The sequence below is a fragment of the Kluyveromyces marxianus genome, chromosome 3, assembly GCF_001417885.1.
Source record: "Kluyveromyces marxianus DMKU3-1042 DNA, complete genome, chromosome 3".
In the NCBI taxonomy this organism is placed as follows: Eukaryota; Fungi; Ascomycota; class Saccharomycetes; order Saccharomycetales; family Saccharomycetaceae; genus Kluyveromyces; species Kluyveromyces marxianus.
In genome coordinates, this window is record NC_036027.1 from 1,102,137 (window position 1) to 1,127,956 (window position 25,820).

The 25,820-nt window shown below is 37.9% G+C and overlaps 14 protein-coding genes and 1 non-coding gene across 15 annotated transcripts; 9 read left to right on the top strand and 6 right to left on the bottom strand.

The window, feature by feature from the left end:
* Positions 1-19: 19 nt before the first annotated feature.
* DBP3 (RNA-dependent ATPase DBP3) lies at positions 20-1,570 on the top strand (the record flags this gene model as incomplete). The annotated part of the gene is made up of 1 exon (XM_022819034.1): positions 20-1,570. The coding sequence occupies one exon, from the start codon at positions 20-22 to the stop codon at positions 1,568-1,570; it is 1,551 nt and encodes a 516-aa protein (XP_022675640.1).
* Positions 1,571-2,008: 438 nt separating this feature from the next.
* MNN10 (alpha-1,6-mannosyltransferase) lies at positions 2,009-3,004 on the bottom strand (the record flags this gene model as incomplete). The annotated part of the gene is made up of 1 exon (XM_022819035.1): positions 2,009-3,004. One exon carries the CDS (start codon positions 3,002-3,004, stop codon positions 2,009-2,011), a length of 996 nt encoding a protein of 331 aa, XP_022675641.1.
* Positions 3,005-3,534: 530 nt separating this feature from the next.
* PEX5 (Pex5p) lies at positions 3,535-5,250 on the bottom strand (the record flags this gene model as incomplete). The annotated part of the gene is made up of 1 exon (XM_022819036.1): positions 3,535-5,250. The coding sequence occupies one exon, from the start codon at positions 5,248-5,250 to the stop codon at positions 3,535-3,537; it is 1,716 nt and encodes a 571-aa protein (XP_022675642.1).
* Positions 5,251-5,706: 456 nt separating this feature from the next.
* On the top strand, positions 5,707-7,329 carry PRP28 (mRNA splicing protein PRP28; the record flags this gene model as incomplete). Its single annotated transcript, XM_022819037.1, has 1 exon — positions 5,707-7,329. The coding sequence occupies one exon, from the start codon at positions 5,707-5,709 to the stop codon at positions 7,327-7,329; it is 1,623 nt and encodes a 540-aa protein (XP_022675643.1).
* A 291-nt stretch (positions 7,330-7,620) lies between these two features.
* On the bottom strand, positions 7,621-8,649 carry CWC2 (active spliceosome conformation promoter CWC2; the record flags this gene model as incomplete). The annotated part of the gene is made up of 1 exon (XM_022819038.1): positions 7,621-8,649. The coding sequence occupies one exon, from the start codon at positions 8,647-8,649 to the stop codon at positions 7,621-7,623; it is 1,029 nt and encodes a 342-aa protein (XP_022675644.1).
* A 249-nt stretch (positions 8,650-8,898) lies between these two features.
* Positions 8,899-8,987, bottom strand: KLMA_R319. Its single transcript is given in 2 exon segments — positions 8,899-8,934; positions 8,948-8,987. It is a non-coding gene; the product is annotated as a tRNA-Tyr (tRNA).
* Positions 8,988-9,444: 457 nt separating this feature from the next.
* Positions 9,445-9,894, top strand: NHP2 (snoRNA-binding protein NHP2; the record flags this gene model as incomplete). The annotated part of the gene is made up of 1 exon (XM_022819039.1): positions 9,445-9,894. The coding sequence occupies one exon, from the start codon at positions 9,445-9,447 to the stop codon at positions 9,892-9,894; it is 450 nt and encodes a 149-aa protein (XP_022675645.1).
* A 451-nt stretch (positions 9,895-10,345) lies between these two features.
* On the top strand, positions 10,346-11,773 carry SNU56 (Snu56p; the record flags this gene model as incomplete). The annotated part of the gene is made up of 1 exon (XM_022819040.1): positions 10,346-11,773. One exon carries the CDS (start codon positions 10,346-10,348, stop codon positions 11,771-11,773), a length of 1,428 nt encoding a protein of 475 aa, XP_022675646.1.
* Positions 11,774-12,122: 349 nt separating this feature from the next.
* KLMA_30518 (uncharacterized protein) lies at positions 12,123-14,342 on the top strand (the record flags this gene model as incomplete). Its single annotated transcript, XM_022819042.1, has 1 exon — positions 12,123-14,342. One exon carries the CDS (start codon positions 12,123-12,125, stop codon positions 14,340-14,342), a length of 2,220 nt encoding a protein of 739 aa, XP_022675647.1.
* Positions 14,343-14,620: 278 nt separating this feature from the next.
* SEC26 (coatomer subunit beta) lies at positions 14,621-17,539 on the top strand (the record flags this gene model as incomplete). The annotated part of the gene is made up of 1 exon (XM_022819043.1): positions 14,621-17,539. The coding sequence occupies one exon, from the start codon at positions 14,621-14,623 to the stop codon at positions 17,537-17,539; it is 2,919 nt and encodes a 972-aa protein (XP_022675648.1).
* A 285-nt stretch (positions 17,540-17,824) lies between these two features.
* MRPL7 (mitochondrial 54S ribosomal protein uL5m) lies at positions 17,825-18,697 on the bottom strand (the record flags this gene model as incomplete). Its single annotated transcript, XM_022819044.1, has 1 exon — positions 17,825-18,697. One exon carries the CDS (start codon positions 18,695-18,697, stop codon positions 17,825-17,827), a length of 873 nt encoding a protein of 290 aa, XP_022675649.1.
* Positions 18,698-19,152: 455 nt separating this feature from the next.
* On the top strand, positions 19,153-20,769 carry GLE1 (nucleoporin GLE1; the record flags this gene model as incomplete). Its single annotated transcript, XM_022819045.1, has 1 exon — positions 19,153-20,769. One exon carries the CDS (start codon positions 19,153-19,155, stop codon positions 20,767-20,769), a length of 1,617 nt encoding a protein of 538 aa, XP_022675650.1.
* A 198-nt stretch (positions 20,770-20,967) lies between these two features.
* Positions 20,968-21,531, top strand: FMN1 (riboflavin kinase; the record flags this gene model as incomplete). The annotated part of the gene is made up of 1 exon (XM_022819046.1): positions 20,968-21,531. The coding sequence occupies one exon, from the start codon at positions 20,968-20,970 to the stop codon at positions 21,529-21,531; it is 564 nt and encodes a 187-aa protein (XP_022675651.1).
* A 353-nt stretch (positions 21,532-21,884) lies between these two features.
* On the top strand, positions 21,885-23,987 carry YCX1 (Ycx1p; the record flags this gene model as incomplete). Its single annotated transcript, XM_022819047.1, has 1 exon — positions 21,885-23,987. The coding sequence occupies one exon, from the start codon at positions 21,885-21,887 to the stop codon at positions 23,985-23,987; it is 2,103 nt and encodes a 700-aa protein (XP_022675652.1).
* Positions 23,988-24,060: 73 nt separating this feature from the next.
* PRP42 (mRNA splicing protein PRP42) lies at positions 24,061-25,701 on the bottom strand (the record flags this gene model as incomplete). The annotated part of the gene is made up of 1 exon (XM_022819048.1): positions 24,061-25,701. One exon carries the CDS (start codon positions 25,699-25,701, stop codon positions 24,061-24,063), a length of 1,641 nt encoding a protein of 546 aa, XP_022675653.1.
* Between the last annotated feature and the right edge of the window lie 119 nt (positions 25,702-25,820).

Below are 25,820 nucleotides of genomic sequence, written 5' to 3' on the forward strand. Positions count from 1 at the left end.
AAACAAACACACATTCAATATGTCTAAAAGTGAACTGAAGGACAAAAAGAGAAAGGTCGAAGATGAAGAATTGAAGAGTAAGAAGAAGGTGAAGAAGGACAAGAAAGACAAGAAGGACAAGAAGGACAAGAAGGATAAGAAGGATAAGAAGGAAAAGAAGGAGAAGAAAGAGAAGAAGGAAAAGAAGACAGAAACTGCTGAAAAATCGGATGACTCAACCGAATCTTCCAAACCTGTTGCACAATCCACTGCTTCTAAAAGCGAAGTTGAAGACTTCATGAAGGAAAATGAAGTTACCATTGAGGATCCTGAAAACGCCAACCTACCTCCATACTTGAACTTCTCTGACGTTTCCTTTATCGATGAAATCCAGAAACAAATCTCCAAGTTCCCTAAGCCAACTCCAATTCAATCGGTCTCTTGGCCATACCTTTTAGCCGGTAAGGATGTCATCGGTGTTGCAGAAACTGGTTCCGGTAAGACTTTCGCATTCGGTGTTCCAGCCATCAACAACATTGTTACTTCTAAAGAAAAATCACCCGGCATTAAGGTACTAGTCATCTCCCCAACAAGAGAACTAGCTTCCCAAATTTACGATAACTTGATTGTTCTAACAGACACATGCGGATTGCACTCTTGTTGTGTATACGGTGGTGTTCCAAAGGACCAACAAAGATCGGATTTGAGAAAATCCCAAGTTGTTGTCGCTACTCCAGGTAGATTGCTAGATCTTATCGAAGAAGGATCTGTCGATTTGAGCAACGTAAACTACTTGGTGTTGGATGAAGCCGATAGAATGTTAGAAAAGGGTTTTGAAGAGGATATCAAAAAGATCATCAGACAAACCAAAACCCATGGCAGACAAACTCTAATGTTTACCGCTACTTGGCCAAAGGAAGTTCGTGAATTAGCTTCTACCTTCATGAACAGTCCAGTCAAGGTCTCTATCGGTAACAGAGACGAATTATCCGCAAACAAGAGAATCACCCAAATTGTTGAAGTGGTAGATCCATTTAAGAAAGAAAAGAAACTATTAGACCTTTTGAAGAAGTACCACTCTGGTCCAAAGAAGAATGAAAAGGTTTTGATTTTTGCTTTATACAAGAAAGAAGCTTCTCGTGTTGAAAGAAACCTAAAATATAACGGCTACGATGTTGCCGCCATTCATGGTGATCTTTCTCAACAACAAAGAACCCAAGCATTAAATGAATTCAAGTCAGGGAAATGTAACTTGTTACTAGCAACAGATGTTGCTGCAAGAGGTTTGGATATTCCAAACGTCAAAACCGTTATCAACCTAACCTTCCCGCTAACAGTTGAAGATTATGTCCACAGAATTGGTAGAACTGGTCGTGCTGGTCAAACCGGTACCGCTCACACACTATTTACGGAACAAGAAAAACATTTAGCTGGTGCCCTTGTTAATGTTCTAAACGGTGCTGGTCAACCAGTGCCTGAGGAATTAAAGAAGTTCGGTACTCACACTAAAAAGAAGGAACACAGTGCTTATGGTGCTTTCTTCAAGGACGTTGATTTATCGAAGAAACCAAAGAAGATTACTTTCGATTAGTCGGAAAATGCCTACAGAATTAAGATAGTATACCTGCATATACATATATATGTAACAATATAAGCACCGCTATGTACATTATTATAGTAATAACAAGATAAGATAAGAAATCTTTGATACATCCAGTGGTACTTTTACTATTTAATGCTAGACTTTCTCATTTGAAGGTGAATATGTAGTTAAGAACACTTAGAAAATATAAGCCAAGAAACCCTAAGTCACAGTGACTTATTTGGTACAAAAGGATTCTTTAGCCAGTAAATGAACGACACTCTATCAAAATCCGTTCCGTTCCTTCATCTCCATCTGTTTTATATCATTAGTACATTTAGTAACATCTTGTGGGAGATGGCATGTAAAGCGTTTACCTGCACTATATTTCTTCTTCTTTACCAGGTTTTCGAAGATATTAACACAATATGTGAAAAAATCGATTTACTAAAAGAAAACCGAGTACCATCTACCGTGTAACTTTTGCAGTAATCTAGTGTACTGCTCCATTTCTCCCCAACAGTCTCTACCAAAATTACAACCAGCCATATTTACTACAAAATCATGGTCTTTTTCGTTGTAGAAGTAACGTAAATCGTACTTGAAATCAGCACAAGCTCCTGGTGGGAAAGCGTTAATTTGTCTTAATGGGAGGAATGCTACCTTTTCTCTGATCCAAGGCTCACTAGCATATAAAGATTCCAAAGCATCTTGTTCACGATGCTCCCACACCATGTGCTTTTGTTCGTAAGCCACTGGATCCCACCATATATCAAGGAGGAGTCTAGACCACTCGGAGTTTCTGATGAAAAATGATCCTAAGTTGAAACCACCACAGTCTTGAGTGATTAGCATATCAGGTTCCTCAGAGTAGTCTACATATGGTAGATCGACATCGATATTCAATGGATTGAAATCTTCTAGAGTTCTGTTTGCAATTTCGTCGAGACGGTTAAAAATATGCTCTTCTAGAGACATTTGGGGTTCCATAATCAAAGTTTCGACGTCCAACCACCAGAACCATTCAGCATTAGGAAATTCCCTCATTGTTTGCTTTAAAATGTCTACTTTTTGCCATCCTTCTCTGTATTCATGTGAGTATCTCTTGGATAACACTTGGTCCTTAATGACCAATCCATAGCCATGTCTTTTAGCATACGCCCTCTTATTTTCAATAGATATACGTTCAATTGCCCATTCCTGCTCTGATTTCCATTTCAACACACCACCACCTCCACTATTGGCAGCTAAAATAATAACAATACTCGGTTCTGTTTTTACTAGCGAGAAATCACTAACCCAAAACACTATGAATAACACAGTGAAAAGTACCAGAAAATATTTTTTATACTTTGAGAAGCGTGAAACATAGTTAGAGTCCAAACTCGCCCCCCTCTTCTCATCTAAATCTCCAGCATATGTGTATGGTGTACCTAAACTCATTGCGCCGGTTGAAAAATGCTGCCTAGCGTTTCCTTTTTATTGTCTGTCACCAAAGTCCAACTAAAAACAGCAATGGTTCTGCACAAAAAATAAACAGCAACCGTCTATCTCTGCTCCTTAATCAACACACTACACAGTCTCTATACCGAAATATATCAACAGAGAGCACCCACCTATTCCTGTTATTCATTCACTATTATCAAATTTGGCACATAATCGTATTTATGTATTTACTTTTAAAGATCAAAGTTACTTTAGTTGGATTTCATTAATATCAAATTCTTCTCAATCCAAAACAAACTGGAAAAAAAAAAACAACAAATAAGTTTATTACCCGGAAACACATACATACGTAGAATTATATATATATGAATAGAACATCTATAATAATAGATAAGAATGAGTGCAATATGCGGTTTTCTAGTTAGACCCTTGAAATACCACGGTGGCTATGGAATAGTCGTGATCGATCTTTTACTATATAAGCAAATAGTTAAAATCACTAGGGGGTAATAATATGTAATTAAATATCAGAAATTAAACTCGTTACGAAACTGCTGCAAATCCATGCCCGGCATGACCTTTTCTAGCAAATCTCTTCTGTCCATCGCAATGAAAGACCGTTTTAAAGTTTCCAAAATATTATTTGACTGCACAACTGAGCCAGTAACTGGAACATTCTCAACTTCATGCATCGATAATGCTGAGAGTAGAGATTCTGCAGCCTCTTTGTAACATCCAATATTCATGGATGAGATAGCCAAGTTGTAACGTGCCCTTACAAAGGAAGGTTTTAATGTTAATGCTTTGTGATATGCTTGGATTGCTTCTTCGCTACGACTGGAGTTTGCCAAGGATGCTCCCAAGCGGTTCCACATCAACTCGTCGTTTGGATTAACCTCTAAGGCGGCGCGGAAACAATCAATAGTTTTATCAAACTCCTCGTTAGCATAGAACAAGGTACCTAAGCCCAATTGAACTTCAGGATCTACTTGAGGTAAGGCGTTGGCTACCTGCAAGAATTTCGTTATTACCTGTTTGCTCATGTTAAATCTGTCTATGTTGTTTTCATCAATTTTCGATTCAGGAACCAAGTTAGGGTATTTACTATCTAACCACCTGTTAAGCATGCTGAATGCGGTAAGATCATACCCTTCATTGATGTAACTGATTGATATGGTCATAAGGGCTTCTTGGTTAGTTGGATCAAGTTTCAAACACTGTTCTAGCGCGCTGATGCCATTCAGTTCTTTTTCATTTTGGGTTTGGACCAAACCTAATTTCAACCAAGCATCTACATGACCAGGATCCTCTTGAACGGCTGCCTCAAATGCTAATGCTGCCTCGCTCAACTTTGCACCGTTTTCCATCAATATGCATCCAATCTCGTATGCGTTAGGATTGTGCATATACTGGTTTTCGGTATCAAATTTGTAAGGTGCAATATGAACAGCTTTACCTGAAGTATAGCGGGCATAGTCATTCTCCCACTGTGAATCACTGTTATCATAATTGATGTTAGAAGCAGCTTCCGTTTGCAATTTGTCCCACACTTCTTGGAATTCTGCCTGATAACCATCTTCTATAACGATTTCATCCTTAGCACTTTCCTTTGTATCATCTAGGCTCAAGTTCTCGAAGGCTCCTTTTTCCAAAGCTTCAAATTGTTCATCCCATTGCTTGTCCACCATAATATTTTCATCCTTTGCCATTTGTGGTTGTTGAGAACGCTGTGCAAGGTGGGAATAGTTCTGTAATGATGACACACCTGTGTGCATCATTGGCCTTGTCATATGTGTCATTCCTGGCCTGTATGATGATATATTACCATTTGGAACTTGCTCAAATGTATTACCCATGTTACCCATGTTACCCATGTTACCCATTCTATTCTTATTAACAAGATTTGTAGACGGATCACTGCTAACCCCAAATTCGTTTGCCCAGTTATTTGAGCGTTGGGGTTGGTTGACAGAGCTTATACCAGGCCCTTTACTATGACTCTGCATCAGAGGTGGTACAGGCATATGACCTAATTGTGGGTCTCTGAAACCAGGACTTCTGTTCATGAATTGGTCCATCTGTAAAAGGTTAGCATTAGAAACTCCATTCACTTGAGTTTTGAACTGATGAGCAGCACCTCCATTAGAAGACTGCGGTATACCACGTCTAAGAGCTGGATTTTCATGAGCATGCTTATTTAGTTGCGCTAGCGGGTTGGATCCAACTGAACAATCGGCGCTCATTTCAAATATATTGTTAAAGTGCTATAATGTTTCTGATAGACTTCAAATAGAATCACGGAGATCAAACACAAACTTGACTAAATCTTCTTGTTCCGCAGGAACAAATATACGCAGATTATGCAGTGCCAAGTCCAATATATAGCTTTTCAAGTTAATACTCCTCTCAGTGAATGGATAGACTACAAAACCCTTCTCATATAAAGGTTAAGTTTGCATTACAAAGAACATATCGGTGATTACGATGATTCATGGTTGAATTTGTCGATAGTAGTTTGAGACCAAAACACATAGTTACCCGGATATATATCCCGATAGGGTTATTAGAAGCGACGTTTTGGCCCTGTGCTCATCTCATCACTTATGTAGTCTATATCTATTCAGATAATGCCATAAAGCTCTTCCAACAGAGCTTCAGAGGAACACTAAACATCTACCTGCGTGCCAAATACTAAACATATGACACGGCCTGTAAGTGTTGACCAACTTTTGGCCGGTGATGAAGAGAAGAAGCCAAAGTTTTTGGGGAAGAAGCGTAGACTGGTAGAATCCACAGAACATATAGGGTCACAAACGTTCAAAAGAAGCACAACAAGCCGAGCTGGAAAGTATGAGGATATTCAAGTGACCGATGTGGGTTCGGATTCGAATGATTTGAGAGCTTTGGCAGCGAAATCAGCTAAAATGCTAAGAGAGAAGAATGATAGAGAAGGAAAAGGAAGAGATGCTGTTGGAATTACAGACGATTATTTAGGGAAACACTGGTCTGATAAAAAATACGATGAAATGACTACTCGAGATTGGAGAATATTTTGTGAAGATTTTAGTATTTCAACTAAAGGTGGGACTGCGGAGAAACCACTTCGAAACTGGCATGAACTAAACCTAATACCCCCAGATTTATTAGATATTATAACAAATAAACTTCATTACAAAGAGCCAACGCCTATCCAAAGGAGTACTATACCAAATGTAAGAAATAATAGAGATTTTGTTGGTGTCGCTAGTACTGGTTCAGGTAAGACTTTATCATTCTTACTTCCTATATTCATCAAATTATCAAACAGGCCACCACTTAATTCAATCACAAAACTAGATGGTCCAGTAGCATTGATTTTGGCACCAACTAGAGAGTTAGCTCAACAGATTCAAAGAGAAGGTTCTATGATCACAAAACTGTGGAAACGCCCGTGCAATATCGTTAGCATAGTAGGTGGTCACTCTTTAGAAGAGATATCTGCAAGCTTGCGAGATGGATGTGATATTTTAGTTGCCACACCTGGTAGACTAATCGACTGCTTAGAGTCACATATTGTGCTTTTAAAACAACTAGAGCTCTTAGTATTAGATGAAGCTGATAAAATGATTGATTTCGGTTTCGAAGATCAGTTGACAACTATTTTAGCTAGAACTGAAGCACTACCAAATAGACAAACCATGATGTTTACAGCCACCTTTTCACCAGCAATAGAGAAAGTTGCCAATGGGTACTTGAAGAAATCTATTTATGTAACCATTGGCGGCGAAGAATCCAAACCAAATATCAAACAAATCATTGAATATGTACCAGATGATGACGATCAAAAATTCAACATGTTAACGAACGTGTTTTTACCAAAGTACAAGTCACCTATAATTATATTTATTAATTACAAAACAACAGCGGATTGGTTATTTGAGAAATTCAAAGGTACTAAGTTCAGAGTTTCAACCTTACATGGTTCAAAATCTCAAGAACAACGTGAACATTCTCTTAAACTCCTAAGGAATGGTAAAGTCGACATTTTAATTGCGACCGATGTTGCAGGAAGAGGTATTGATATTCCAAATGTCTCTCTAGTAGTCAATTTTCAGTTTCCAAAGAAATTTGACAGTTTCGTTCATCGTGTTGGTAGAACTGGACGTGCTGGAAAGAGTGGCGCAGCTTTAACATTTTTGGGCGACTCAGAGGATGAAGGACTAATGACCTCTTTGTTTGATTATGTTAAGAAGAATGATGTTAGTGGCGAAAATTACATCTCTAAAGCAGCAAGAACGAGGTATAGTGTAGAAAGGAATGCTTACAAACCAATAATAATATAATAAGTAATAATATCATAATAAAAGTTATTTTATTACATCAGTAAAATATGCATCTATATAATTTGCAATGGACGTTTGCTATCACACTGTCCGAGTGTGTTGCATTGTTAAACCTTCATATTGTTACAATGTAGAGACCATTCACTGAGATTCCATAATTTATAGCATAGAAAGGCCGGTCCTTTCGTATGATAAATCCAAGTTTGACAAGTTCAATTTTAGTATGTACATGCCCTTAACATGCGTTTGAATTCTTATCATATAGGGAGAAAATAGTAGACTATGCTCATACTAAGATGCTCTATCATCACCCTCATCATCATCCGAGGAATATTGTGATATTAACAGGGCTGACGGCACTGTATTTCGATGCTTCCCATTAAAATGTTCTTTACCTTTAGTAATTACCACTTTCCGCTTTCTTAATTCTCTCAAAAGTGACCTATCAATAATATTCTTGGTTTTGGCACCATGTATAGAGTTTTCGTCGGGAATTGTATGATCATCTACTTCTTCTATAGTCCTCTTATTACTGTTTTCATTATTATTCTGGGCTAATAAATGCTTAATGGCCTCTAACGTTTCTTGGGTTTGTTCTTCCAATTCCTTTTTTCGTACCGCTGGATTGGGATCCTCGTTAGCCCATTTTACCAAGAGACCGGTACCATCCTTTCTCTGATCCCACTCTTTATCAGTCGGAATTAATAGGGTTTGGTTACTCATAGATTCTTTGGCAAATTCTGCATTGCACTGAAGCTTAAACTTTACAAAAGCACAGTTCTTACTTTCAACATATCGTACAGATTCAAGTTCTCCAAGCTTAGAAAACTTAAATTTGATACGATTTTCGATTTGGTTGGGCCTTAAGCTTTTATTATTGATGGCACCGGTTATGCCACCTACATACAAAACTCTATTTGGTTTCTTAAAAGAGCCAACTCCACCCATGTCATCTCTATAATCTGCAAACTTCTCGCGACCAAAACAATCCAACGCAGACGAATGTAACGATAACCTAGCAAAATCATCAAGTTCTGGAATATGATGCAAATATGTACACTTCTTGCCTAGACAGCACATACCCTTAGCGAAGTACAAACAGAAATGTATCCTACCCTCTTTATCACCCTTTGTTCTTCCGGCATCCGTCTCAGGATCCAGCATATAAGGACTTACAAACCTAGATATACCACTTTGTCCTTGTGACCATTTGTTATACCATATATTGAAGGCTAAACCGGTCTGAGGAGGCACTGAAGACGGCAAATCAGACTCTGAAATCTGCACTCTTGCAGAGCGGTTCCTCCAATCTGCTGACATAAAGAGTTTAATATAGTGACAAAAGAGAGCTCTTCAGTGGAGTATGCTTCTTCAATTTCAGAATATTTGTCTTATTGACCTTCTCTACAGCTCAAGCTATGAGAACTAGAAACTACACTTTATAATACCTAAGTCACTATTACATTATGCTTTATTCTCAAAGATGGTTTAATTTCAATAATGCATTCTAGTTAAAAAAAAAAAAAAAAAGTTTTATAGTAGTAACTTTCAGAAAATCAAAAAAGATAAGTCTCCCGGGGGCGAGTCGAACGCCCGATCTCCAGATAACAATTAACACATTACAGTCTGGCGCCTTAAACCAACTTGGCTACCGAGAGGAACTTTCTGTCATGCAGAATAACTTTTCAGGGTATGTTGTTTGGATATTTAAATTCATATCTTTTCCAGAAATTGGAAGTGTGACATAATTTGTTGGAGTAAGAGCAACGCATTTGATGAAAGCTATTCATATGTGCATCAACTAACGTATTTCAACAGATATATACATGAATGTCTTTAACTGGTTTGCTTCTCTGACCCATTCATTGCCTTGCACATTTCCTTCAATTTGTTTGTTTATTTCTGCGTATGCGTGAGACTGTTCTTTCTTTTTCATCTGAATGAATTCCCGGAAAATTTTCATTTCAAGAAAAAGAGTGAAGCGATGCGATGAGATGAGACCAGCTTACACATAAGTAAAGAATTGAAAGCGTACACATTTGGATTAAAGCTATCAAAGTAGTATTCGGTTTATTAGTATATCCGAATAACTAGCAACCAAAAAAGAAGATACAAATGGCTAAGGATAAGAGTACATCATCGGAGGACAATTATGAAGCTAGACTTCCTGCAGTTCTTCCATTTGCTAAACCTCTAGCTTCTAAGAAACTAAACAAGAAGGTGTTAAAGACCGTCAAAAAGGCATCTAAGGCCAAGAACGTAAAGAGAGGTGTCAAAGAAGTTGTTAAGGCTTTGAGAAAGGGAGAAAAGGGATTAGTAGTTATTGCTGGTGACATTTTCCCACAAGATGTTATTTCTCACCTACCAGTTCTATGTGAAGATCAATCTGTCCCATATATCTTTGTGCCCTCTAAACAAGATCTAGGTTCAGCTGGTGCTACAAAGAGACCGACCTCTGTTGTGTTCATTGTACCTGGCTCTAACAAGAAGAAAGAGGCCAAGGCCAAGGAAGAAGAATACCGTGCATCTTTTGATGAAATCGTTAAGGAAGTCTCTTCGTTATAAATGTTACCAAAACCAGCATCCTTGGGTGTATATGAATAGGACACTCGACCAAAATTATATCTATATGGACGACACTAGCAAACATTACTATAATCGCTTGTGTAAAGAAATTCGCCCAGCTAAAAGAACCATAAAAGTCCATAGCTTTTCCGATCAATTTGTAAAATAAATCTAAATTCGAATATATAGAAGAACCATTCTTTTCCTATGTATTTTCTATCAACAATCGATTACTTACTTACCATTGCATACAGCCTGTTCGTTTGCGCTTTCCTTTTAAACTGTAAAATAAGACATCTAAAGAATTGCATATTATTATTTAGCGAAAAGTTAAAAGATATTTGACAAATTATTACTTTAGTGAGATAGAGACAAACGATGCAAAGTGAATTTCATTTATAGCCCCATTCCGCTTTCAGTGAATCGGTCACAATAGATCAACGTTTTCTTCATGTACGGAAGAAAGAGACAAAGACCTGCTTCTGCAGATTTCCATCATGTTGCCAATAAGAAGCAATCATATTCTTTGCCTCATAATGCATCCAAGTTGGACAATTTATGGAATGTATTACCAAAGGTCACTCAGGATAACAAGATCTCTCAATTACCTATAGAAAGAATTATTAAACACAGCCAAATATTGATAAGAATCACTGAAGAGCAACGTTTAAAGCTACCAATATTCCTTGCAGATTTACGAAGGGCATTGGAGTTGGAAACCATTACTCTACACGAGAGCTTTGTTGAGCTCAAAGCTTTCACACTACTTCAGGCATCTGTAGCTATAACTGCTATACTCAACTATCTATATCGTTTATCTTTGAGGCCAGAAAAGGATATTAAATACTGGGACGTTGAATCTGCCTGTTTACTACGAGGATCTCTGCTGGTTCACAAATCCGTTAAAATACAACAAACAGAAACAACATCAGATATACTATTTAAACGTGTCCCCAAACGGAAATCATTCAAATGTCAACTATCAGCTATAACTGCCGTACCTCAATTCAAGGAAGTTTATCTCGAAGGAGAGTCCGTAAAAGAATTCATGGCAGGGATTATTACTTCAATGAATAATTGGAGATTTCGTCCAGTCCACGCATCTGTAAACGACCTTGCATCGCAAAACATTGCGTTGCTAAGGCAAAGAATAACCGCTTCAACTAACGAACTTCCTATACTCACGAAACTTTTTGATCCTGAAATACTTAGAAGCAAAAACAAGCAGCTTATTAACAATGATCAAAGCGTTTTGGAAAGTTACATGAAAGAATTGATAGAATATAACGACAAGTTACCAGTTATTAATGTCTCAGACTCGAAATCAAAGCAAAAAACGGCAAATGGCACTGCGAAAGCTAAGTCACATACACCATCTAAGGTCAACAATCCAACATCACGTTACAAAGGTGGCTCGAATATACCTGCTGTAACACCAACTTCTTCATCAAGGGTCGGAAACCACACTAAGGGTCAGTCACCTAATCCTAGTTTGATTCCAAGAGCAACTTTAAATTCTGCGATATCTTCTCAAGACTTACAGGCGTACTGTATCGAGACTATCAAATCATCAATATCCAAAGTTTCAGCAGGCTCTTCTTTCCAAATAATAAAGTCATACGTGAAATACCCCAAATCACATATTGATCTCATATATGATAATCTAAATCAAATCAAATCAACAACCAACTGTAACATCGTTGTCCTAAACTTACAAACAATACACGAGTCGAATGCCTGGTTCCAACAATTAGAACTAGACTCTAATCTCAATCCGCCAACGAACCTTACCAGAGTTATCAGCGTAGGTGGTGTTGGAGGGAAATGTAAAACTGCTTTAGAAATGATCCTGACTTTACTACAAACAGGAAGTCTATGATAAGACCCAACCATGCTATTCCACCTAAAATAGTAATATATATAATTAACTACTTTCATCAACCATCAACATTCAGTCACGTCCATACTTTAACTTCCTCCAAATGGATTGGGGGCTGTAAGTGACTTTTCTTTCTCAACTTTATCTGTGTAGTATTTATTGAGGCTTATCCTGCCTAAAGCGTTATCTGAATATGTCAAAATTACGTATTGTTTCAGCTACAAGACGAAAACTTGGAAAAGTTTATAGGAACATACTAGACATCAATAAAATAAAAAGGTGACAAAGTATGCCATATTAGGTTGGTTGGGCACCATATAAAATCGTTGAAAAGAATAAATTAGGCGATATGTTTGATAGGAGCAAAAGAAAGTCCTTCTTGTTCTTTGGTGCCACAAGCCTGGACCAAAAACACAAACTGCCTGAAGAACGAAACAATGCAATGCCAAGGGTAACAGCAAGAAATAACATGTCACATAAACCACTTCTGAAACCTCGTCTAAACGAGAAACAAACAGATGAAGATGATTCGAAGGATACTTTGACTCCTTTGCGTACTACCGATTATTCCGGTAATCATTATCCTGTTGCAAAAGAAGGTCTGCCTATGCGTCAAAGTACCATCGGAAAAAGGCGGCCACCACCTCCGACTGATATAAGCAATATCCGATCATCTCTGGATCAGAAACAATCCGTGAATGCACCAGTTCCAGTAGAAGCTATGCCTACAGCTACCGTCGTTGCTCTGGAGGAAAGTGGACCACCGGCTACCCCTTTTCCTTCCTCCCCAGAATCGGATAGCTCATCACAACAATCTTTTAACACTCTGGAACACGATCAGATATCGCAAAATATAACCGAAAAGAAGGAATTTCATCCAAGCCATGGAAGAAATAAGTCAGAAGTCGAACAATTGGTCGATGATTTGGATGATTACATTAGCAAAGCTAATTTAAACCAGAGCACTACTTCGCTTGGGGATAACATCCATCGCTCAAGCACACCGGAATCAAGAGAAGAAGAAGATAACAGCGACGGTAGCTCGCAAAATGTGTCTCCGTTATATGGGAGGAGACCTGCGCTGATTGATGTCACCGATAAAGTACCAAACCATTGGGATGAAGATGAACATCAATCAGAAGCAGATCAGTTCTCGTTCAACGGGTCCTCGAATAAGTCTATGAATGACACACTCCAGTATTTTGAAAACAACTCCTCTCATATTGGCTCTACACACTCTACTTCCAGTGACCTACAAACGTTCCCTAAGTCGTCACGATTCATTGTTACAAATGCCGACGATCTAGGTGTTAGAAATGAAGACAACAGCGAAAGTGATGTTGCTACAAACGAATATAATAACTTCGTACAGTCTACAAATACAAATCGAGAAGCTGACGTGGACATAGAAAATGAACAGATCCATGAGAACAACGATACTTTATACGACTTGAAGAATGGGAATGAATTTGAACGGCGTAATTTCAGAGTAGTTAACGAGGAAAAACCAAACTTTTATCTTAATGATAGTACTAGCGAGGACGATGCACGCTCTTGCGGAAGGACAGAAACTAACTCGATAACTACATCTCTCGAAAGAAAAAGCTCATTGGCATCTTCAATTAAGGCAGGGCTTCTTCCTACTACAAGTTATAATGGGTCACATCAGTCTTCAACTGCCCAAGAGCCTACAGTATCTTCAGAAACTGAGACAATAAAATCACGAGCGTCCACCGTATCGGATTCAAAAAAGAGTTTCAAAAGTAGTACAAATATTCCAGATAAAAATGTCCGTTTAATCTCGAGTTATGTGGAAGAATTGAGACTCCTATATTTCCCAACTTCGAACTCCTTGCAGCTTCCTCCTGATTTGCCATACGCATTGAAGAATAAAAATTCTTTGGAACAACCTCAAAACATCAAAGTCACAATCCGAACAAGTACTAGGCAAGTGGGAATCAAACACGGAAAAGCAAAGCAAAAACTCTTGACACTCGAGACAACTAACGAGGAAGATGAGGAAGAAAATGGCGAATTATCAGGCTTAAATAACAAGTCTGAGTCTACCAAGGTAGATCATACTAAAGAATTCCACACCTTGTTCAAAAAGGACGAAAAAATATCAGAGGCTGACCAAGACATCCTAGATGATATTCCAGGTGACGAAGCCTATGACAGTGATGATCTAATGGCACCACTACGTGAAAATCCAAACCAAAGAGTGCACGACAATGTTTCTCAAACCCGCTTGAAAAGAACAGATACTGTGGCTAGTTACTTTACAAGAAATGCTGCGCGTATAAGAAGCGGAACCCTAGATGGATCCTACGTCCCACAGCTTCCATTAGACACAATAAAATACGAAACAAATGATGACCTCATACCGACACCAATAACACCAGTCTTTGCAGACAAAGATCAACTTGCCAAGAATACTCATTCGCATCATTCTGGACCACCAAAAGTTGCGAAAGACGACGGGGATTACGAATTGGATGCTACAGACTTTGGATACTACCAAGGAAGTGAAGGTACCGGACTACATATCACAAATCCGGATTCAGACTGATCCAATAACCTCGATTACATACCCTATTTAGTGTCACACTGTATAGAGACGAAGGTCAAGAAACAACAAAACTTTTAATGATTACGTACTTTCTATGTTACCCGTACTATGTTATATATACATTTTTTTTTTTCTCTCATGTTTTGGCGAGAAGACAATATTTTGAAATAAATCTCCAAACAGCTAAAACGAACATTAGTTGTTTATTACGATTCTAACTAAATAGGCCAGGCTGGCATTGTTCTAAAATAAAAGTAACAAACCAGGGCCAATTGAAGATGATTGTGGAGGTAGACGAGCCTGCATACACGTTGGTTTATGATCCCAACCCTAGTGGGGTCACATACACGATTAGTGACTTCCAGAGGGCTTTAGAAAAGGGGTCTGATAGTGAGAAAATTGAGACTATGAAGCGGATTCTTGTGACAATGTTAGACGGGAATCCATTGCCTGATTTGTTGATGCATATCATTCGGTTTGTGATGCCATCTAAGAACAAACAGTTGAAGAAGCTTTTGTACTTTTATTGGGAAATTGTTCCCAAGTTGGATGGCGAAGGTAAGCTAAAGCAGGAAATGATTCTTGTCTGCAATGCTATCCAGCATGATTTGCAGCATCCAAACGAGTATATCAGAGGTAATACTTTGAGGTTTTTGACCAAGTTGAAAGAAGCCGAACTTTTGGAGCAGATGGTTCCCTCTGTGCGTGCTTGTCTTGAGTATAGACATGCCTACGTGAGAAAGTACGCCATTCTTGCTGTGCTTTCCATCTACAAAGTTAGCCAACACTTGATCCCAGATGCTTGTGAGGTGATTGATTCGTTCTTAGTGGCTGAAACGGATCCTATCTGTAAAAGAAATGCTTTCTTAGGTCTTGCAGAGTTGGATCGTGAATCAGCACTTAACTACTTACAAGAAAATTTAACCTCAATTGACAGTGTGGACACACTATTACAAAACGAATTTATTGCCTTCATCAGAAAGGATGCCATTAAGACACCTGCCCTAGTTTCTCAATATATCGAGCTATTACAAGACTTGTTAGTATCCAACCGTTCCTCAGAAGTCATGTATGAAGCAGCCATTACTTTAACTGTCTTGACCAATAAGGAGGGAATTCTTTTGAATGTGGCTAGTAAGCTAATTGATCTAGCAGCAAAGGAATCGGACAATAACATCAAACTTGTCGTTCTAGAAAAGATCAAAGAAATCAATGAAAAGAACCCAGGCTCTCTTGAAGACTTAACATTAGACATTTTACGCGTCTTAAACTCTCAAGATTTGGATGTCCGTGCCAAGGCATTGGATATATCTTTGGAATTGATCACTTCTAGAAATGTCGATAGTGTTGTCAAATTGTTAAGAAAAGAATTACAATCTACTGCAGATAGTACTAACGATAAGACCTTGGAGTACAGACAATTATTGATTAAATCTATTAACAAAGTCGCCATCATGTTCAGTGAAGTTTCTGCTAATGTTATCTCTTTACTATTGGATTTCATTGGAAATCTATCGTCTGAAAGTGCGAACGATGTGATTTCTTTCACTAAACAAGTAATTGAAAGGTACCCTGAGTTGAGATCAGAGATCTTGACAACTCTAATCGATGCCTTACATGAAGTTAAATCAGCAAAGGCCTATCGCGGTGCCCTTTGGGTGTTGGGGGAACATGCTCAATCAGAAGCTGAAATTCAAAGTACATGGAAGCATATCCGCTCCAGTATCGGTGAAGTTCCAATTGTTCAGTCTGAATTAAAGAAACTTCAAACTGATGATGAAGAAAATGAAGCAGAAAAGGTACCTATTGTTTCAACAGGTCCTGTTGTTTTACCGGATGGTACATATGCAACTGAATCGGCTCTCTCTGTATCAGAAAAGGTAAAGTCTACTTCTAAAGAAGAAAAGGAAGCTAGACCTCCTTTACGTCGCTTTATTTTGAACGGTGACTTTTTCACTGCTTCTGTTTTGGCAAACTCTATCGTCAAACTAGTTCTAAAATTCGAAAAGATCTCCAAAAATATAGCAATCACCAATGCTTTGAAAGCTGAAGGTTTGTTGATTCTTGTTAGCATAATTCGTGTTGGACAAAGTAATTTAGTGGAGAAAAAAATCGACGAAGATTCTGCCGAAAGAATAATGACAGCAATTTCCGTGTTGATGGATGAAACATCCTCTGAAGAAACCGAGAATGAAAGACAATTATTGAATCTCGCTTATTTGGATGCTACAAACAGCTCATATAAATCAAGGGTAGATGTGAATTTGAAGAAAACAGCTTCCAAGAGATCAAAATATGTTGCCAAACACGGAGAGGCTGTTGATAAATCCATTACATTCAGGCAATTTAAGGATGCTGGTATCCACACTGGCCCAGTAGACTCCATTGAAGAAGACATCAAATTGGCAACTACTGGTACTTTATCATATGCTAAACTTCAAGCCAACTCAATTACATCTAAATTGAAAAAGATTGTTCCATTGACGGGTTTCAGCGATCCAGTTTACGCAGAGTGTTATATTACAAACCATCAATTTGATGTTGTGTTAGATGTGTTGTTAGTCAACCAAACAAAGGAGACTTTAAGAGATCTACATGTCCAGTTTGCTACGCTAGGTGATTTGAAGATTATAGATCATCCTCCAAGCACCAATGTCATTCCTCATGGGTTCCATAAAATCACAATAACAGCCAAGGTCTCTTCTGCCGACACTGGTGTTATTTTTGGTAATATCATATATGATGGTGGCCACGGTGAGGATTCACGCTATGTTATTTTGAATGATGTTCACATTGACACTATGGATTATGTAAAACCAGCCACCTGCGATGATAACAGTTTCCGTAAAATGTGGAATGCATTTGAATGGGAAAATAAACTCCGTATTAAATCAAAGCTACCTTCATTACGCGACTATTTGGACAAATTAGTAGAAGTCACACATATGAATGTTTTAACACCCGAAGAGGCTCTTGGTGAAAAAGATTCAAGATTCTTGAGTTGTAATCTATATTCGAGATCAACATTCGGCGAAGATGCTTTGGCAAATCTGTGTATAGAAAAGGATCCTGTTACCCAAGAGATTGTGGGTGAAATTCGTATCCGTTCCAAGACTCAAGGATTGGCCTTGACAAACGGTGATAATATTACGAGAATGGGAAGGAATATGAATACCGTTAGTGTAGATCGTGTTTAATAAAAGAATATATAGTATATAAAAACAAATATGCGCTCCCTGATGCTCTACACCATGGCTTTGATAACAAATGAGATAGGTGTTTAACTATTGTTGAATATGGTGAAAGATATTGATGACTTTGACTAATATACATTTTATTGGATATGTATTCGTTTCGTTACCTATGTGAAAGGATGAAGTTTTCACAAATAGACATACATTTATATATATTTCTCCTTTTGTACCTGTTAGTCAGTAGAAGTATTTACAAGAAGAAGCTAGGAACAAAATAGCTCCATTTCATTATTGGTTTAATTTTTCTGGGCCATGGAATGGGAAACCAAACCCACTTACTAGAGTTCTTGCTTGGACATCTGTTTGGGCGGTAGTGTTGATATTAATGTGCATACCGAAAGTAACAGGCCATAAATCTTGGTTTGCGTCAATTTCCGGGAAGAATCTAACTTCATCACTAGTGAAACCAAATGATAAGCCACCGAATCTGTTACCAGATTTGTTTGAGATACCTTTATATTCTCTGATTCTTGGCAAAACAATTTCAGTCAATGTGGACAAGAATTGTGACATTGGACGTCCCTTTAGAGTGACGGCAGCACCCATTTGAGTACCTCTTCTCACTTTCCATGCTGGAACATCGTTTCTAGAATATAAGGCCTTTGGTTTACACCCTGTTATCTGTTGCAATTGCAATGCGGCAGATATTGGAAGGTATTGGTTTTCCTTTGCGTCTCTGACATAACAGTTGATCACAACAGATTCAATATCTGGAATGTTGTTCCAGGTGATAGGCTTTATATCAGGAAGCTGTGCTTTTGAACCCTTAGGCTTTCTAGGCTCTCTGTTAATGTGATATGGAGAAGAACCATCCCATTCTCTGAACTTCAAACCACGTACGGTTTCGCCCTTATGCTGGTAATTTATCAACAGTAAATCGCTTTGCAATGTGTTATAATAGTGCTCACGTACACGGTCTTGATGTGTAGCAACAGGCTTAAAAGCTGGTGACCTTATGTCATTCTTGCTATACTTCAATTCAGGAAAACGAGGCGATAGCTTTTGCTTGTCAATTTTGACTAAATGATGCACTGGCTTAACCAATGAACATGCTGCCTTAGAAGCACTCGAGCTGCTATGGAAACCACGGATAATTTGCATTATTGCCCCGATTCTCTATTTCAGTCCCTCTTGATTTCGAACAAACGCTCTCAGCTGTGTTTCCTCCCAATTCAAACACTTTAAACAGCCTTTGTATGAATTGGCATCTCTCAATACTTGCTGGAGATCGAAAATTTTAATTCTTTAAATTTTTCATATTTTTGGTAGGAGAAGGAAAAGTAGAAAATATCGAAAAAAACCAAAAAATAAAAAAAAAAATATTAAAACATAACCAATATACCAAATCACGTGAAGACAATGGGTCACGTGGATTGCTGTTAATTTCAGCCATCAATATTATTATGGTATGAAGAAGAGAGAAAGCTCCAACAGCTTGAAAAGAGACTTACATATGGAGCAGAGAAGAGAAGTAAGCAAAGAAATCAGCACATAGTTAGTTGGTTAAGAAATCAGAATTTAGGAGGCTAGAGTTGGGATTTCTCAGGGAGGAAATTATGAGGTTCTCGTTTGATGAATTGTATGAAGATGTTGTAAGTAAAAATGATACGGCCTTTGCGCCGCATGAAGAAACAGAAGAAACAGAAGCAGAGGAAGAGTATACTTTTATTGGTGATCCAGCGGACGGAATCCAACTTAAGTTACCTAAATATCAAAATGTGATAGACGATATAGATGGAAACAAGTCTGATTTGGCTAATGCTGGAAGTTTAGATGACATCGTGGAACCGGCAATAGCGATGATGCTCTCTTCATTGAATTTAATGTTAGAGAGGAACACTGTTCCTCATCTGGGCTCTGTGAGCTCTGCTAAGATGGATTCATATAAGGCGACACATCCAATTACAGGTTCCAAAGATGTTGTGGATGAAGTGAGTAGCAGTCATGTGCAATTGGTCAATAACTCATTGGAAACTGTTTGGAACGATACTATAAACTCTGTTGCAGCTACCAATCAGTCACTATATAAAAGCATCAAGGAGCGAAAGAAGCGGGAGGCAGAAGAGAAGAAACGAAAAGAGCTTGAAGCTAAACAAAAAGCCGAGGCAGAAGAGAAGCGTAAACGTGAATTAGAAATAAAACAACGTGAACAACAAGAGCTCGAACGTAAGAAACAAGAAGAAAAGTTAAAGAGGGAGCAGGAGGAAAAGAAGGCAGCTGCGTTGAAGCTACAGAAAGAAAAGCAAGAACAGGAACAGAATAAACTGAAACAAGTCAAAGAACGTACCAACTTCGAAGAAATTGAGTCTATGTTCCTCAAGTATAAAGGCATGATTCAAACGATTAAATCAGAAATTGTGGAACCTGTGAAGAAAGATGCTACTTTGAAAAAGACTTTAGCTCAGCATAAGAGAAAAATCAATCCAAAGTTTGGCCAATTGACTAACAGTACGCAACAACTCTCAGCAATAACAAACGAGCTGACATCACTAGTCGACCAAACTAAAGCCAACCCATTGGCTTACAAATGGATCCTTAATTTCATTTCTAAAGCCATTGTATCACAAGCTGAATCTGAAGCTAGGGTTAAACCAGAGAGTGCTTTACCATTAGGGAAACTGGCTATTAACCTTCTTGCCAAATATCCTGAACTAAAAGAGCTACTACTGGCTAGATTTATCAAAAAATGCCCATTCATTATTGGATATTCATGTAACATAGACACCGAGGAGGGAAGATCCAGAATGGGATGGAAACGTCAAAGCAACAATAAGTGGGAAGAAGACACATCGTATGATGAGAGAATGGGTGGTATGGTAACACTATTTGCTGTTATAACTAGACTCCCATTGCCTCCAGAATACATACAAACCCAACAACACCCATTCCCCATCTCGTGGTCATGGAGAATGCTTGCAAGAATCGCTAACACACCTAAACAACTACTCACAAATACTCATTTTGTCGCTCTTGCGTGCTGGTGGGAAGCTGCAGCTCGTGAACTCTCATATGCATATAATAAGCAAGCTTTCAAACTACTTGAAGCCGTCTCTGCAGACTTGACAGCTCTTGTAGCGGACATGAAATTTGTTGGAGCAGCCAGACTACGAATTATAAACGAGGAATGGCACTCCACTAATAATCTTGTCTCATTCCCCGAAATGACAGCATAAATCAGCATCCTTTATATACTTGTGCATCTTATAATTTATCCATTTTATATTTCTTCGGACTACTCACTTATTATTTTACAATGACTACCGTATGAATAAGCGTTTTGCACAGAAAAAGTATAGCCATATACAATGTAAACTATGGCATAACCCAGAAATCATACACCGCAAGAGAAAAAAAAAAGGCCTCAAACAAGAATGCCAGAGATGACGAGAAAGTGTGACGTTCCAATCCCAGAAGCTCCAGAAGCTCCCTACCCAATTACCACTACGTACGTGGATGTCATTGCTGGTTTTGGTCGTGGATCTTCTGAACTGGGAATTCCAACAGCTAATGTTCCGATAAATGATTTGCCCAGCATCATTCAAACCCTCGACACCGGCGTGTACTTTGGTTGGTGTAGACTAAAACCCATGCCCGGTAGTGAACCTAAATCTGAACAGAGGCCGGATGGAAGGCAAGTCAACTACAATAACGGTACATCATTATCAGACACTGATTTGACCGTGCTTCCAGTTGTACTCTCTCTTGGATGGAACCCATTCTACCAAAACAAAAATAAAACAGTCGAACTACACATTATCCATGAATTTGCAACCGACTTTTACGGTGCTCAGGTTAAATTTAATATCTTGGGTTACATAAGACCAGAACTCGATTACACATCCAAAGAAGCCTTAATTGCAGATATTCACAGAGATATAGACATAACGAAAGAAAAGTTACAGTTGCCAGGATATCAAAAGTTCAAAGATATCTAGTGGAAAGTCGATACTACTTCTGCCTCCATGAGGTGGGACTACCTTATCTGTAATGACCCGATATGCTTATATGTGATGAGCTACACTATGTAGCTTTTGAAAAAATAGATAAAAGCAAGAAGAGGCTTTCGCTCTTTAAATACATATATAGTTAAAAATAAAGATTGCCTTAAAACAGGACCCTGACAATTTCAGCGGCTCGCTTTTTATGCAATAGGAGAAACCCTCACTCTAAGCTTATGCGTAACTGAAGTTTCGATATTCAAACAGGACAAGGTACTCAGTTTTAGTACTGTCATTTTATCTCACTAACAAGAGACGTTCACACTTTTTACCCTTTAAAACTAGGGTGCATGGCTAAACAGAAGATGAGTTTGATACGAAGGAAGTTGCTGGTGGCCAGTTTTTATTCTATATGGATTATATTGATAGGTTCTGCCCATGTGTGGCCAGTTTTAAAAGCCGCCGTGCTCTCACCCTTAAGTTTACTGGCGTGCTTTATTACTTTAGGGATTATTACTTCGGACTATTTAACACCAAATTTAGCCGTAATATCACAAGAAATATTATTCATTTCAGATAGAGTATCGGGAATGACGTTAATGGCATTAGGAAATGCTCTACCGGACATTACTAGTACGTACAAAGCAATGAAAAGAGACGCTACGACACTTGCTATTGGAGAATCATTCGGGGCCATTTTCTTCTTATTAACAGTCGTTATAGGGTCTATGCTGATGGTACGAAATATTCAGTTGTCAAAGCGCTCTGAATATACACAAGGCAATTTTGAGCTTGATCCTGATAACATAGATGCGTGGGACACAATCTACTACAATAGAAATCAGTTTCTGCGAGACCTTTTTATGTTTGCATTTTTGATAATCATGAATATCTCCTTCTTGAGAGATGGACAAATTGCCTTTTGGGAGTGTTTGGTTATGTGCATCAGCTACTGCCTGTATGCAGCGTACCTTATTGTTTCCATCCAAAGACCCGATGTTTCTAATCGTGACGAAAACGTACCGAATATCACTGTAACTGGTCCGCAAATACATGAGGAGGATAATATGGAAAGATTCTTGAAAACTGTTCAAGACCGCCGAAATTATCTAAGAAAGAAGATCAGAATGTATTTAAGGAGAAGGTATAAAGGATGTGCTAATTTGAAACTTAATGATACACTTGATTTATGGGAAAATAGTACTATTTTTGAGCATGAAGTCGATCAAGCTTTAAGTAGAGCAACATCTCCAATAGCAAGACCCCTGGCCCGTTCTAATTCAGAAACAAATTTTCAGCACTTACAGAGTATACCTCAGTTATCTCTCAACGGACATGCTGCTGCAATGTGTACAAATGGGGGAACTTCAATAAAGGATCCTAACGAATCTAAATCTGACAATTCTTTCTCAATAGTGGCACCAAAACCTATAAACACAAGCCGCCAGATGGATTTAGAGTCACAGTCCATTGACAGTGATGACAATTTCTTACAACCAGGGAGAATGGAAGCTTTTAGATCCATCAGTGTAGATAATTTAAGAATGCTTTCCGAACAGTCTAGTATGTTAGATGAAATAAGTGAATTGGACTTTGAACTTAATCATGGTATTTCAGCTGAGCCGGAAGATCGCTGGGACTCCAAGTTAAGAATAGTGAAATATCTTACAGATGGGGGATTCACCACTTCAACATTTGAGCTTTTAGTCATCCTAGTAACCACACCGATTATATTCCTTCTGACGTTTATTATACCATTGCATTATCCCTCACAATCTGGAAACCAGTTCTTCAGAATTGCCTACTACACTCAATGTGCCTTTTCACCATTTATCTCCTATTTGTTGGTACAGCGTGAGTTTAACTTGTGGCTTTTTGGACTGGGGATGCTTGCTGGCGCGATTTTGGTTTCATTTTACATGGCAGGAAAACTTCACATTAAGGCCAAATATATATCCATATTCGGTTTCATTCTTTCTCTATCATCTATCTCCTTTATTGTAGGAACAGTCATAGATATTTTAACTAACTGGGTTGAGATATTTGATGTATCGGAAGCAATATTAGGACTTACCGTCTTTGCATGGGGTAACTCTATTGGTGATTTAGTTTCCAATATAGCTTTCACCAAAATTGGTGTTCTTGAGATTGCATTAGGTTCGTGTTTCGGAAGTCCTTTATTGTACTTCCTCTTTGGAGTTGGTATAGATGGACTGTTAGTTATTCTTCAACGAAATGATTCATCGGAAATCAAAATATGGAATCGATACATAGAGTTTGAAGTTAATGACAGACTCATTGTAAGCTGTATTGGAATTGTATTGGCATTCGGAATTTTCATTTTTATCGTTCCTTTAAACCGTTGGAAACTTGATAAGAAAATCGGAGGACTGTTACTCTTGCTCTATGTGTCTGTAACGGGAATAAATATCAAGTTAGAGCTCACCATGTAACATGCTTAAAATTAATTATATTAGACAGTATTCATGAATTTTAATATTAATATTATGCTTAATTATTGTATTTCTATTGTGTATTTGTTCCAGGTAGGTATTTTTGTGTAAACGATTCTAGATCGTCAGGTAAATAATTTGACAGGAATTTTTGAAGTTCACTGATGACAATTTCACCGCCGTTTACAGCTTTAGGAATAATATCGTGAAGGATCTGCTTTCTCCTTCTCGAATAAGATAAGTTGTTATCAAACCAAATCAGATAACAATAAGAGTACCAAAATTTAGGATTCGTTTTGTACTGTTCTAGTCTTCTTTCTATAATATGCTGATAAATTTTTTCTTCCACTAATGCAGTTGGAAAACGTGTATACATTTGGTTCACGAGATTCAAGAGAACATATTGCCTATCATGATCTTTTTCCACATCGACCCTTTTAATGATAGTGTCTTTTAAGGAGTCAGAGAGTTCAATATTATCTGCCGTACCGCTATATCTACTTTTTGAAGAGGATGAACTTAAGAACAAATTGTACTGAATATAGTCAACAAATATCTCAAAATCGTCGCAATACGACAAGTCGTTTGAAAATGCTTTTAGAAGATCTTCATATAGCTGATGAAGTTCTGAAATATTTCCAAGTCTGATGAGAAGGCCAGAAAGCATAGATATAATTTTCGAACGTTTATGTGCGAAAGAAAGTCCCTGTAACAGAATGTTTTTTGCCGCTGTCAAATCATTCAAATCGTCTACCAAAAATCTTGCATATTGCAGCCATATTATATCATAATGCGCTAAAGGTAGTACTGCACGCTGAAATTGAATGTGAATTAAATCAGGTATTTTCTTGTTCTTGACGTACTCGAAGTATCTCATCCATGTGTCTAGTTCTTGACGGGGTATCAATTCTTCTGCTGAAATATAATATCTTTTCTGAATTTTACTTTCAAAAAGTTCGTAAATTTCCATTACTTCATAGTGTACCACAAGGAAGAGTTCTTTAGATATTTTTCGGAGTGATTTTTTTGCCGCTTGTAAATGCGGACCTTTACGACCCTGTAGTGTTGTGTCTATTTTGAGCTTTTTCCACAAATCTTCATCCTCTGCAAAATATCTAAATTGAGAAAGGTCCCTTATATCATCAATAGCTTGGAGCCACATATTGTGAAACTTAGCATACTCGTACATTGGTATCTCTATGACTTTTCTAAGTGTTCTAATGTAATGTTGAGGTGTTTTGCATCGTAGTTTTATCTCATCAAGGTACATACTCCAAAATTCACCAGCAAAAAAGTGTAATCCAATATACGATTCTGCAAAAGCATACTTTTGGAAGAGATGTTTATTATTTGATATTAGCTTATTGCATATCCTCAAATATTCGACCCATATTAGTAAAGATCTGTTGTTAAAGTATTGGAGTCCGTTTTCGAATATCGCATGGAATTTCTCAAAATTGCCCAGTTTGAACTCTAGTAAACCATACTCAATGTGATAATTCTCTAGAAAGGGGAATTGCCATAGTAGAGATTGGTATGTAGACCTTATTAGCTGTAACAAGTCTTTATCTATTGATTTTGATATTGGTTGGGCTTTGGTTAACAAGTGATTTAGAAGATTCTCCCAATAACACAAATTCTTTGGGAATTTGCATACTAGAATGCTTAATTCTGATAGCTTTGAATCACCAATCAAACTAGTTTCATCATCCATTTTCAAATATACATAGATAATAGCTGTGTTGGTTGACGTAGTGTGTGCTGTAGTGACGAGCTTCTCTCCTTGACTGAACTTCTTTTTGAACCTACTAGTATGAACTTCTATTACAGGTT